Consider the following 12,389-nt stretch of genomic DNA (forward strand, 5'->3'; position numbering starts at 1 on the left):
TGGAATAATTGGTCAGTCTGAAATGAATTCCATTTTGTTTCTGTGGCATGTGTGATTCCTTTTCTCAAAACATGCAAAAAACCAACTTGTACATTGTTCATAGATGGCACTGCTTAGCATATGCAGTTCTTTAGACATGCACCTTGTTATACTCACAATTTCCTCCCTTCCTCTTGGCTTCCCTCGAAAAACATTCAGGATATAAGCTATTTGACTTCAGGATGGGAAAGGAAGTTTAATTTCCCTTGTTTAGTTCTGCCTTAGAAAGCAAGCAATTTGCCTTCACTAGTTTATGTGCAGTTGCACTTTTATCAAGACCTTTTTGCCTGCTCTTGCATGAAGATGTGCCTGCTGCTTAAAACAGGTAAGATGTCCACAGACTTCACTCCAGTTAAAGTTCATCTGGGCTAAAATTTTCTCTTATAGGTTCTCTTGATGTTTGTAAGTTTGACTTACATGATATAGGGCTTTACCAGAGCTTGGATTTCTAAACTCCTGTACTATTTTAAGAAGCAAAGAATTAATTAACACCTCAAATACTTTTTTTTTCCCTTGCAGATAGCAGCAGCGACAAAGTTAGTATCAACAGCACTGGATTTGAATTATGGTTATTTTTCCTATTGGAATAACCAGCATGTATTCTGGTTTTGCAAAATTTCAGCTCTTACCGAGCTACATATTTAAATTTTGCAAAACAGCTTCAGCTTTTCTTAGCGTAATACATTATTTTATCTGCATTGGACATGATGTGACTTTGCTTTTCACTGTGCTACATTTTGCAGCTCATTTTTATTCTACAAAACATTCATGTGGTGTTTGTGTGTACTGATAAATTCTTGGTGCAACTGTGGTTCATTGGTGTTGGTAATACGACTAGTGAATGGTGAAATACAGTATAAAGATAAAATTGCTTTGAGAACTGTGGAATCAAGGGCTGGATTCTGAATTCATACAGGAAAGGAAAACTAACCTCCATATACTCTGATTTGTGCATATTAGGATGATAAATGATTGAGGTTTTATTGGCTTCTCTCCTCTCCCCTTGCCTCAAGTCTGAGTTAAGAGAGAGCCTGTCTCACTGAGTTTTCCTTTGTCTCTGGCACCACCTTGTTGCCTCAGTGAGTCATTACTAGTAGACTCCCAAGCCTTATAAAGGAGACCAGTAGGACAAGAGAAGTCAGCAGGATTTTTTTCTTTATACCACTTTGGTATATAACAAATGTGAGAGACTGCTTATTTCACTGGGGTACTCGCTAGAATGCAGTAAACTGCACGTAAATCATTACAGTTTCATGTATTTCCACACCTTTAATTACTGCTTTAACTTTCACATTTCATTTCATTTTTGCTATTAACTGTTTAAATTGCTTTACTCCATTTTTCTCTGTTCTCCATCCTGAAATTGCTACTGCCTTTCTATATTTTTCTCTGTTATCAACTTTGGTATGTGATACATGCTCTTCACTAATATTGTGTGTCAAGAAATTAAATCTTTTGGTATAATTTTGTACCGTACCTTTCACATTCTTTCAAGTATTAAATATGTTTTTAAGCTTAAGTTTTTACTAATGCATTCCATTTAACAGGCCTGATTCTTACTCGATAACAGTTAACATCATTCCTCACTCATTTTCCACCTTTCTTCCCCAGAAATACTTTGAAACATTAAAGTACAGTGAGGAGGTAGTGTCAGAAATAAAAATGACTTCTAAAGTTTTGTTGGGTTTTGATTTTTAATACTTATTAGAAATTTTGTGTCCTAGGAGCTAGTTTTTCCACAGTTTTCCTCCTGTAAATTGTGTAAAAGTAAGTGTACACTTAGTGGGTCTTAGAGATTAATGCTTTGGAATAACAAATGTAGAATTTAGGAGTAATTTATATAGTTTGAGTCTTCTGTTCCCTTTCCCCAAATTTCCCAAACTGACACATTCTTTACATCACTTACTGGAATCAAAGATTTTAGATACTGTACTCTTGACACTGATGCTAGTGCAAGGATTGATAATAGTCTGCAGGTTACTCTAGGGAAAGTTTCCAGGTGGAGCAATCATCCCACTGCTTTTCTTTCAAAGAGGGTACCTCCTCATTATGCCTCCAAACGTGGCCATCTGTGCTTTCATAGATGGCCACGTTCTAGATCTAGGCTTGGGTCTGGTCTAGACTTTGCCAAGGGCAAACCACTTGGTGTGTACTGGGCGCGCCTTGCATGTGCCCACATCTGTGCTGTGCCCCTCAGAAGCTAAAGGGAGAATTTGTCAAGGGGCACCTGATCTGACCTAGGTAGACTACTCTGTTTTGTCAAAACAAATTTCCCTCTCATCCCTATAGGGAAATCACTATGAGTTTAGTAAAAGTATGTAAATTCTATGCAGTGGTTTTAGTGGTAGAAGGAGAATATGGCTGTTATTTGGATTTTAATGCCCTTTCTTGCAAAACTAATTCAGCAGAATAATTAGCTACATTTCTGTTTCATTTCAGCTTTCTGACTTTTTCTTCTTTTCTTCTTTTCCTTTTCCTGTTTATGCTGGGAAAACTTTCTCTTGCTGTCTTACTCTGTCGCCTCCAAGGAAAAACCCACCCAAACGGTAAAAGTCTAAACATGTAGATGTCTTGATAATACTGTCTTTTACTGTTTCAAGTGTTCCATCAGTGAAACAAGGAGAAATATTTCAGTGGGGTTAGAGTAATTATAAAAGGTGTGCGTGGTTCAGAAAACTGCATCTGTGTTTAGCTGGGCCTCAGTTGCCGCCTTTCTGCATCGCAGCGCGGAAGCTGCCTTTAAATGCTGTGGAAAGTCACAGCTGCACCCGCGCCTTTGCGGCCAGAGCGAGGTGCTGTGTGAAGCCTTGCACTCACTGCTGTGTCTGTCTGTCCTGGCGCAGCCCCCCGCGGAAGCACATCGTGGACACCTACACGGAGTTCTACCACACGCCCACCCACAGCGACGCCAGCAAGAAGCGGCTGATCGAGGACACCGAGGACTGGCACCCGCGCACGGGCACCACCCAGTCCCGCTCCTTCCGAATCCTCGCCCAAATCACTGGCACGGATCACAGTGAGTGCCTCGGTGCAGGTGGAGTAACGGGCAGTTCCCCTGCACAGACTGGGGTTTTAAAGCTGGGGGTCAGGGAGGATAAAAGGAAATATTACTGTAACCCTGCTGTTACAAAGTAGTTCAGGATATATACATTGCTGGACATTATTCCTGATTGAGCGGAATTAAAATGTTCTAGATAAAACCTAAAATTTCCATTTATACTCCCAGAGATATTGAAAGATACATATTTGTTGTCTCTTTCCCCCCCCATATCACTAAAATGACGACATTCCTGATCAAATTTAATGCTTCAGAAAAATTAGGTGGTTTTTTGGCATGTAGAAAGTCATACAAAAGTATGCGATCTGGAATGATGTAACCAATCAGAAACATAAATCCATAATTCCTCAGTTTATTCCTGTGTTATGTTTCTACTCTCTTCTTGTACTATTATGTGATTACATATATTGGTGGAGTGGAACAGGTGATGTGGAGAAGGTCATTGCCAGTCATATAATTTTATGCTAAAACTTCAATTTCTTGTTATGCTGTCAGCCATAAGTCACTAGCTGAGATTTGTAATTTTGTGTGAAGGCCACCAGAAGTGCTGTCAAGGGCTTCAAGCTCTCATTCTTCAGCTTTTCTCAGCTAGAGCTGCAATAATGAAGGCATTGAGGAAATTGGACCTCCTCTTCAGGGGGAGATTTGATTAAATCAGCTATTTCTAGAAGCCAGTGATAACATTTCCCAAAATAAGGGTTATTGTCCGTGTGTGATAAATATTCTGACTTGGGACTTGATTGTTTTGTGGTCCTGTTTTCAGTTCCCTTCATGAGACCTTGTAAGGGCAGACTATAGGACCTGAACATCAAATAACGTGTTATTCAGTAAAGATAAATTTATCATGTTGATAAATGCTGTAAGAAAATTACTGCAACTAGATTTGCCAGCCTTAAAATCAGGACTGGGAATTTTGCCTTATCCCTTGTGCAGACCTCTAGACCCTTGGTGGGAAATAGCCTGGCTGCAAACAGACGCTTGGATTATCACCTGATATAAACGCACTGGATGTTCATCCAAAAGAAATACCTCCTACCTTCCATTCATCTTCACCTTCTCAAATCACCTTTCTCAGTGCCAGCATGGAGAGTGGGCCAGGGGGAAGGGCAGAGACCACAGTGCCACTTTTCAGCAGTCCTACTAGCAAAGGGGCTCTTGAAGTTCATGGACATAACTCGTGTCTATTGGGGTGGATTTAGAATCAAAGAATCCTAACGAGCCTTGTTGTAATTTCCTGCTGTAGTGAATGCACTGGCACAGTCAGTGTTGTGGTACAGTGTCTTTAGTGCCCTAGAAAATAAAAATTTTCTGTTTTCCTTCAGTGAAAGAACCAGAAAATGAAGCTGGGAAGAAGACTAAGTGAGTTGATGTTTTACATTTTGATTACTTTAATGCATTGCATGTTTTAAGTCTTAACTTGTAGTGTTTTGTGCACTTGTGTGACATCTGGGTGTTTTTTTAATGTTCCTTCCCTTTTTGCCTTTTACTTCAGCATGTCAAAATCCAGATATTTTTCTCCATAGACAAATGCTTTTAAAAGTTGTTAGTGCAGTGTTTGTGCCGGAGTTTGTGTAGAGATTTTCTGTAAACTTGAACCAGTTTGTTTGCCTGTACGAGGTCAGCTTGTGTTTTCCTTTTGCAAGTCTCATCAAGCATTTTTGATTTGTGAGTGTGGATCTGATTGCAAGACATAGGTGGTAGGTATTGCTGTTCTGGCTGCAAGTGAGGATCAGCTGTCTCCTTCCTTTGGGATAAGCAGTGTTCAAAAGGAGCACCAACCTGTGGCTAAATCTAATGGTTCTTGAAGTCAGTTCTTGAGCTTTCTTTACTGACTAACACTGGATCCAGCTTTTTGACAGAGAGGAAGACAATGCCATAGAAATAGTGCATGGAGTTTGCATGCTCACTTGTGAAACTGCTTAAGACCATATTTCTTTCTTTCTTTCTTATTTTTCTTCTATCACTTCTTTCCACAGGGAAAAGGTTCCCATCCACGTCCTTAGCCCCAAATATACAAAATTACGTGACTGGCACCATGAAGTCTCAGCACGTGTTCTTAATGTCCAGTGATTTTACCCAAGTTGCAAAAGCAAAATACAAACACTTCCTTCCTTTCTTCTTTTCCATCTGCTTTGCAAAAAAAAAAAAAAAAAAGGAAAAAAATAAAAAGTAAAATGTATTTCAGTAGCTTTTCTGCGAGAGAAATTCTAGCCTTTTCTATACTTTTCTAACACTTTCCTACTGATGTGTAAAAATGGGATGAAATGTTTTTGTGCTAATCATTAGTTGACAAAAAGTACATATTTAAAACCTAGCAACTTGGGTGGCTGACTCTCCCAGTGTGGGGGAGGAGATGGCTGTTTCAGTTCTTTTTTCTGCCTGAAAGAAGTCATTTGCATTGCTGAGTTTGAGTTACTGTAGGCTATTAGAAAGCAGGAAATTATGAACAAATACTAAGAAATTGTGTTACTTTGATTCTGGGGCTGGAGGAAGAAGATGAAGAGGGGATTGTATGCACTTATTTCAAATTATCATACCTACCAGGAAAACTATCTTGGATTTCACTAGATTTTCAGCAGGTCAGTTTTAGAGTGGTTGTAAATGTTTTACAAAGTACAGCAAGAAGACAGACTGCTTTAAGCAAAGAAAAGAAAAATTTTAAAAATTATGTTCCGATGTTTTGAATTTAAGTGAAAGCTCAATATAAAGACTCTGCTGCTTAGATTAGTAATATGTTCATGTTTTGGAAAACTTAAAAAACAGTAATTGAGCAGAATGTTGCTGTGTAAGAGCTTCAACACATCTTCTAGCAGGGGCAAGGTTAGACAGTAGTATTTATTTATTTACAGAGTGAAGCTTATAGGCTTTCTTGTGTTTATGAAAGCTTCACAACCCTGTGGTTCTTCTGTAAAATAATGTATTATAGTAGCTACACATCCATTAATTTATGCATTTTGAAGTTTGGAGAGTATTTTAATAAAAGTTGCTTTTATCTTAGCTCTGTCTGTTTTTCTTTTGAGTCTCTCGGACTCCTTGAATATTCTTCTCATGCATGGGGCTGACATTTCATTGCACCTTCGCAGCTTATAGGAAGAAAAACAGTTAAATCCCAGCTGCATAGTAGAAACAGTCTGAATTGTTTAAAACTATCCCAGTATTTTACTTTCTGATCATTTTAAAAATGGGGTACGTGTTTGTGTTGTTGAAATTCACACGAGATTTGCAGGATTCAATAAAATGATTGACCCTTAGGGGAGTAAAAATGATACGAAGTAAAGCTCGCTTTCGGCTTTTGCAGCGCTTGTTGGACCAGATAACATTTGAGACCTCAAACAAAGGTGATTGTGAAGCACATGTAAAAGCCCAGTTTCTCACAACTGCTCAGTGAGAGCCTTTGCAATTGGTTTGGGTTTCTGCAGCTGACCTACACACTCCTCTGATGGAATTAGTCCTGTGAACAGATGCTTCTGCAGAAGACTTGGCGGGGTTGTTTTGTTTTCCTTTCCTTGCACGATGTTGGAATTTGAGAGGACCTTTGGAGTCATTTTAAGTTTTACTTTCCTTTTCAGATGATTTATGCTGCTATGCAGTACAGCAGTAGCTTATGGTATTTGTCATTTTATCTTTAGGAAAAGACAAACAGAAAATGGAGACTTCAGGTAATAGATAAGTTATCTAACACTAACAGTCACCAATGTGGATGCCTAACTCTGCACAGATTTGCCTTGGTAATGGTAGCCCAAGGGATATCACCTCTTGCACACTTTTTGGGTTAACTCCTTAGAGACAGTAGGGAAAAACATTCACTTCAATAATTTCACAGAAGAGTGTTTGGATGAGAAGTGCCAATCAGTTTAATTTCCATGCCCCTCCATCACATAACTTGGCAGTGAGTACTGTGTTACTAAACCCAAGTGTGTTACTGAGTGCGCATACACCACAATATAATAATTTGATAGAGTACTGCACATTAAAGTGGGAATGTGAAGTAGTGTATTTAAATTGTTCTGCTGGGTTTATATAATTTCTTTATGAACAGAACGAAATGTGAGCATTTCAGAGACCATCAATGCAATGACAACTGTGAAAGATTGGAAAGGTTATCTCTTAGATTCTCTGTAAAGGTTTCTTTTTAAGGGAGAAATGGTTTGACCTTCAGGTATTTTTATGTTCTGGAGATGTCCCTAGGTAATGAGAATATTCTCATGTTGTTATTAAACTTACCATTATGTTTATCTATCTTAACAGCTCTTATCCTTTTGAAGGGTGAGTAGTTGTAGTGAGAAAAAGAAGAATAAACACTCTCTAACTAATCAAAATAATAGAAGCCTCTGTTTTGAGTAAAACTAAACATAGTCATAGAGTTTATCTTTCAAGGATGTTAAAGTAGTTTGAGATAGAGAGCCAAATTGTTAGTTTTCTATAAATTCATTGTAAAAACACCACTAGTTCCAGAAGTGGTTTATGAATGCATGAAATTAATTTCATTTACTACTTGAAAGATGTCATCTCTTCACCTAATATCCCCATTGCACAGATCTTACTGGCATTCAATTTTGGACGTTTTGTTACTGTTCCCAAAAATGGACCACTTTTTCATTTGTATCTGACAAACATGCCCTATCTCATGTCTGATTCCCAGCATACATCTGATCTTTGAAAACATTTTGAACGTTGTTTTATATAAACAAATAAGCTTAAATTTTAGAGATACCCTTGAATTCTCAATGTGGCAATGAAATAGAAAATTCTCTCTCATCATCAATCTTCAGTAAAATATCCCAATTTAATAATATTCAGCTTTTCAGGCAGGCATTGTCCAAGACAGATGTTCTGTGTGGTTTTTACTATTGTTTATTTTTAAACTGTAACCCACTAGGGATTTCTGTTTGGATAAAATAGATTTTTCTCTTCAGCAGCTGGAAAGACAGGATATAGGAAGCCCTCACTGAAATGTGTAGATTGAAGCTTTTAAACCAGTTACTTAAAACTTAGGCAGTGTATAGTCTTTGTATAAAGTTTATGTGGTTTAGATTATTTCTATTTCTGCAGTACCCTATTTCCTGTTCATTTTAAATGTTCACTTTCAGCCATCTCCTTTTCAGCAATCAGCTCTGGATTTGGCTTTATCCTTAAATTGTAGAGTCAATTCATTGTCCTGAGTGAAGATTTTCCAGATTTGTAGTTCAGTTGATCCACGGTGACTGGAAAATATTTGTCCTACTCTCGGTCAGTCTTGAAACAATCTGTCATAAAATCATGTATTTACTTTTCTCTCCCCCTTGTCATAAATATATGTAAAGCATACCTGCAGATCTACCTGATGGAGCAGAAACCCAGGATACCTGTATTAATTTGAATAAAAAATCCATAGCTACCCCGACTTTGGAGATGCCACCTGCACCAGAATTTCCATCCACACCTTTACCACCTTTGAGGTCTGCTCCCTGGTCATTCTTAAATCTGTTCAATAATTTTCAGCACTTAAGGTTCCCTGCTTTAATAAGATGCTTAATTCTGCATACTAACATAAAAAAAAAACCACACAGCCCATGTGGCTAATTTAGTCTGCTCAAAACCTACTGCTGTGATTGCTCTCTACCTTGAAGTTTACTCTTTTTTGTGTATTACAGTCTAGCAGGTGCTTTTCTTCAAGTAGAGCACTTTAAGACAACATTTTCTAGATTTTTTTTCCTATTACAAATGAATCATGGAAAGGATATGAAAAATATTGAGAAATATATAGTGTAATGTTCACAAAACTAACCACACCAAAAAATTGTAGCAAGAAACGTGTAAAACTTTGGTGTGAATCCCACTAGCACTTGTGTCACTTTCAGTATTTTTTAAAGTTGTTTTCCATCACATAATATAATCCCAAATTAATGTGTTCCATCTTTGTAAATGTCCAAGACTACTTGGCTTTCAGAGTGTTAAAGCAGCAGGACACTCTCAGCCTTCACTGGAAGTGTGATACTTAAGTGTGTTTTGAATCATTTTAAGCTCTTAATTGTATTTTTCTATAAATTTCATGGTCTTTTTGGAGGTTTTTTGGGGTTTGGGTTCTTTTTTTTTCTCAGTTTACTAACACTTTCCTGCACAGTGTTTCCTGTTCTCCATACTATTTTAATGTAGATTAAAAATCTCTTTCTCTGTGTGTCTTCACTTGGGTTTTTTTTTACTGTGAATGGAGTGAAAACAATGCTAGACCAGAACCTGCAGCTGCTGTTTTGCCGATAGCAGATTCCTGCCCTGGCAGTGTTCCCTCTCCCAGACTTTCTGAACATATTGCTGCACCAGCTCCTGCGAGGTAAATCATTCACAGGGGTTTTGATTCAGTTAGCAATCTAGCCTCTCCTGGCCTGGGTTTGTCTGTCTTGGAGGAGAGAGGGTTGTTTGTCATTCGCTTAAAATAAACTTCATTAAGCTGCTATGACTATGGATTTTCCTGGAAATGGTAGGAGGGGGAAGGAGAAAAATTAGATAAAAATGAGGAAATTAATGAACAATCTTGTGGATACTAATTAAAACAAGGGACAATATTTAGTGTGTGTATGCTGTCAGTGGGTGACCACCTAAACTTGGAGTAACTTTTCAGTGGTCTCAAAAAGTCAAAAGTGAATATGGATTTAGAAATATAAAAGTAATTTTCTAAAATGTGGGTTATCTATTTGTAACACAGTGATGTGCTGTGGTGCAATCAGAGAAAATTAGGGGATTATCTTGCAGATTTCCTGTCCCTGGCCCTGGATAGTTTTACTGACACTTACCTTGGCAAATTGCTGGTGTTTTGGAGGTCATCTATGAGTACTAGACAGCAACAGTAATTTTAGGTAGAAGAGAGCCAACAGTACTTTGGAGGGTGATTGATTGTTGCTGAAGGTCAGTAACATTTTCTCATTGTTTATCTTACATTGTGGAGGAGTTTTTGAGTTCTAGGTAGTATGCACAGGCACAAAGTCATAACATGAACAAAGCTGTTCCTACAAAAATGAGAATTAAATGAACAGTGCCTGGTCCTGCCAGTCCCTAGACAGACATTCATGATGGAATAAAGCATACAAGAATACACTGTTACATACACCTGTGTGGGCTTTCTGCAGTTGGAAAACTCTAATACTAAGATTTGGAATTGAACAGTTATAAACTGTTAAAGCAGTGTTCTCAACTGGCTAAGAGAAGAGGAAATCTGGCATCAATCTAGAAGTCTATTTTGGTGTCTTTTGAGGACATTTTTGTTGTTTGGGAAAAGCAGGTATGTTCATGAGCTGGCATGAGCTTAGGCAGGATGGGATGGAGCTGGTGGGTACTTTCTTGGTAACATTTGGTTTGACCCAATACAGTAAAGAAGACTTGGCTGTGATGTTTTCAGCAGCAAATTATCTTAGATTAACAAAGATTAAAAATACACACAGAAGATGTATGACAATACTTCTGGTGAGTTTATTTTAAAGCAGAAAACATGTGATGAAAAAGGCAGTGATAAAAGTACTACTTCCATAATCGATTTTCATGTTTATCAGTGAGACTTCAGTACGCTTACACCTACTTGCCCCATCCATGGATGTGTTCAAGGCCAGGTTGGATGGAGCTCTGAGCAAAGTCTAGTGAAAGCGGTCCCTGCCCACAGCAGGAGGGTTGGGAGTAGCTGACCTTTAAGGTCCCTTCCAATCCAGACCATTTTATGATTCTGCTGAGCTGTAGATGCCTTACAGATACCACTGCAGCTGCTGTGTTCGCAGTACCAAAGAGTCTTCTTTAAATCCTAGCTCTGCATCTGAGTCCAGGCAAAGGAAATTTAAACCTAATCTCACTCAAGACCTATGGCTCTGAATTTTGTTATTTGGCAACATTAACCTAGCAAGAGAGCAGCTTTAAAATGTAAAATCTGAAATGCAGCTATGTTCATGGTGGTTCAGGATGAGAGCCAAAGTATTTGTACAAATACAGAAGTAGTTGGTAAGAATTTTCTGCTCAAGAAGGGCAGGAATTGTAGCAGTTTATGCAGAGCTGTAGAGCGAAGATTTAGCATTGGGTGTGGGAAGGAGAACAAATTATCTGGTGCAGTCTGGATTCTCCCCTGAACTGAGAGGTCATCAGGGTAGCAGTTACAGTTGATATTTATATTTTGTTACTGAGCAGATGCTGCTGCTTTTGTAATGCTCTTTTGAGTGGGAAATACAGAAAATCTGGTATTCAAATCTCTTTTTGTAAAATGGCAGCTATTGGAAAGCTGCTTGGAGCAATTGATGAGTGCCATGTCAGGCTTTTAGTAAAGCAAAATTGGGTCATCCAAGGGTGAGTAGACTTGCTCTTGCTACTGAAGCCTTGAAATTATTGTCAAGGACTGATCTGGTCCTTATTTTCCGAATGGGCTCCATCTTTTCTTGGCTGAAGCTCTGTAAATTGTAGCCGCTACATACACACCAAGAAGGAGAAAGCTTGCTGTGAAATGTATGGAGGATCTGGATTTGATTTCTAGATTAAAGTTAAGTGAGCTGCTTATAAGGTAGACTTCATAATGGTTTTTTATTGTAGTTTTAGTTCTTTATTGAAAGCCTTAAATAGTTGTATGTCTGTATAACCAACTATTGTAAGTTATAGTGTATTATTACTCTATTTCAGATATGCAATGTCCTCCTGTAAATTTAACAGTAAAATATTTAAGAGCAATGACAGCCTTTCCAGAAAGTTGCAAAAAGTCATCTCAAGAAGTAATCCTGGCAGCATTAGACCATGTAAACCACAGAATCTGGCACTTCCAGCGAAGGTGTATAACTAATATAGAACAGATGTGATGCCAGCAGGTCTTTAGATTGTATTTTATAGACATGCCTTTTACAGTCATGCAGACCAACTTTTATGTTTTCTTTTAATGCAATTGTTCCTGATATAAACACAAAGACTTAGTAATAAGTAATAATAGCTATTGGTCCTGATATTTGTTGTGTACTTTCTCATAAGTGGACAGCCAGGAACATTGTCTGCAGAAGTTGTAGTCCAGGCTGACTGTACTAAAACTGTCAGTTTTTATGGTTATTTCAGTTTGATGACAAGCAAGAGGAAGTAAAATACAGGGGAGAGATATTGCTCTCTTGTGGTGAATGCTACTTGTCTTTCTGCTTTCTTTTATTATGTGGAACTTTTGTTTGAGAACCTTTTGGAAGTCTTAGGCAAGTGTAGACCTCATCTTCCCTTCAATCATTCAGGTTTTAAATGCCAGCAGCCAAGTAGCCTCAGTGTCTGAAGTGTCATGTCCTGACACTAGGTAGTTTCTTGTATACTGATTGTG

General features: G+C 38.1%; 1 protein-coding gene across 13 annotated transcripts in view; it reads left to right on the forward strand.

The window, feature by feature from the left end:
- The window catches only part of PDLIM5 (PDZ and LIM domain 5), a 131,813-nt gene that overhangs the window by 79,420 nt on the left and 40,004 nt on the right, over nucleotides 1-12,389 (forward strand). For 5 of the 13 annotated variants that reach the window (XM_041424433.1, XM_041424430.1, XM_041424439.1 and 2 more), the window contains exons 6-8: nucleotides 2,568-2,585; nucleotides 2,883-3,055; nucleotides 4,420-4,456. In XM_041424433.1, coding sequence (XP_041280367.1) covers nucleotides 2,568-2,585; nucleotides 2,883-3,055; nucleotides 4,420-4,456 — 228 coding nt within the window. Of the gene's footprint in view, nucleotides 1-558; nucleotides 576-2,567; nucleotides 2,586-2,882; nucleotides 3,056-4,419; nucleotides 4,457-5,073; nucleotides 8,536-9,290; nucleotides 9,408-12,389 lie in introns of those variants that run through there. The other 8 variants (XM_041424434.1, XM_041424438.1, XM_041424435.1 and 5 more) reach the window with 6 other exon arrangements.

The sequence above is a fragment of the Onychostruthus taczanowskii genome, unplaced genomic scaffold (assembly GCF_017590055.1).
Source record: "Onychostruthus taczanowskii isolate IOZ18803 unplaced genomic scaffold, ASM1759005v1 scaffold82, whole genome shotgun sequence".
Taxonomy (NCBI): Eukaryota; Metazoa; Chordata; class Aves; order Passeriformes; family Passeridae; genus Onychostruthus; species Onychostruthus taczanowskii.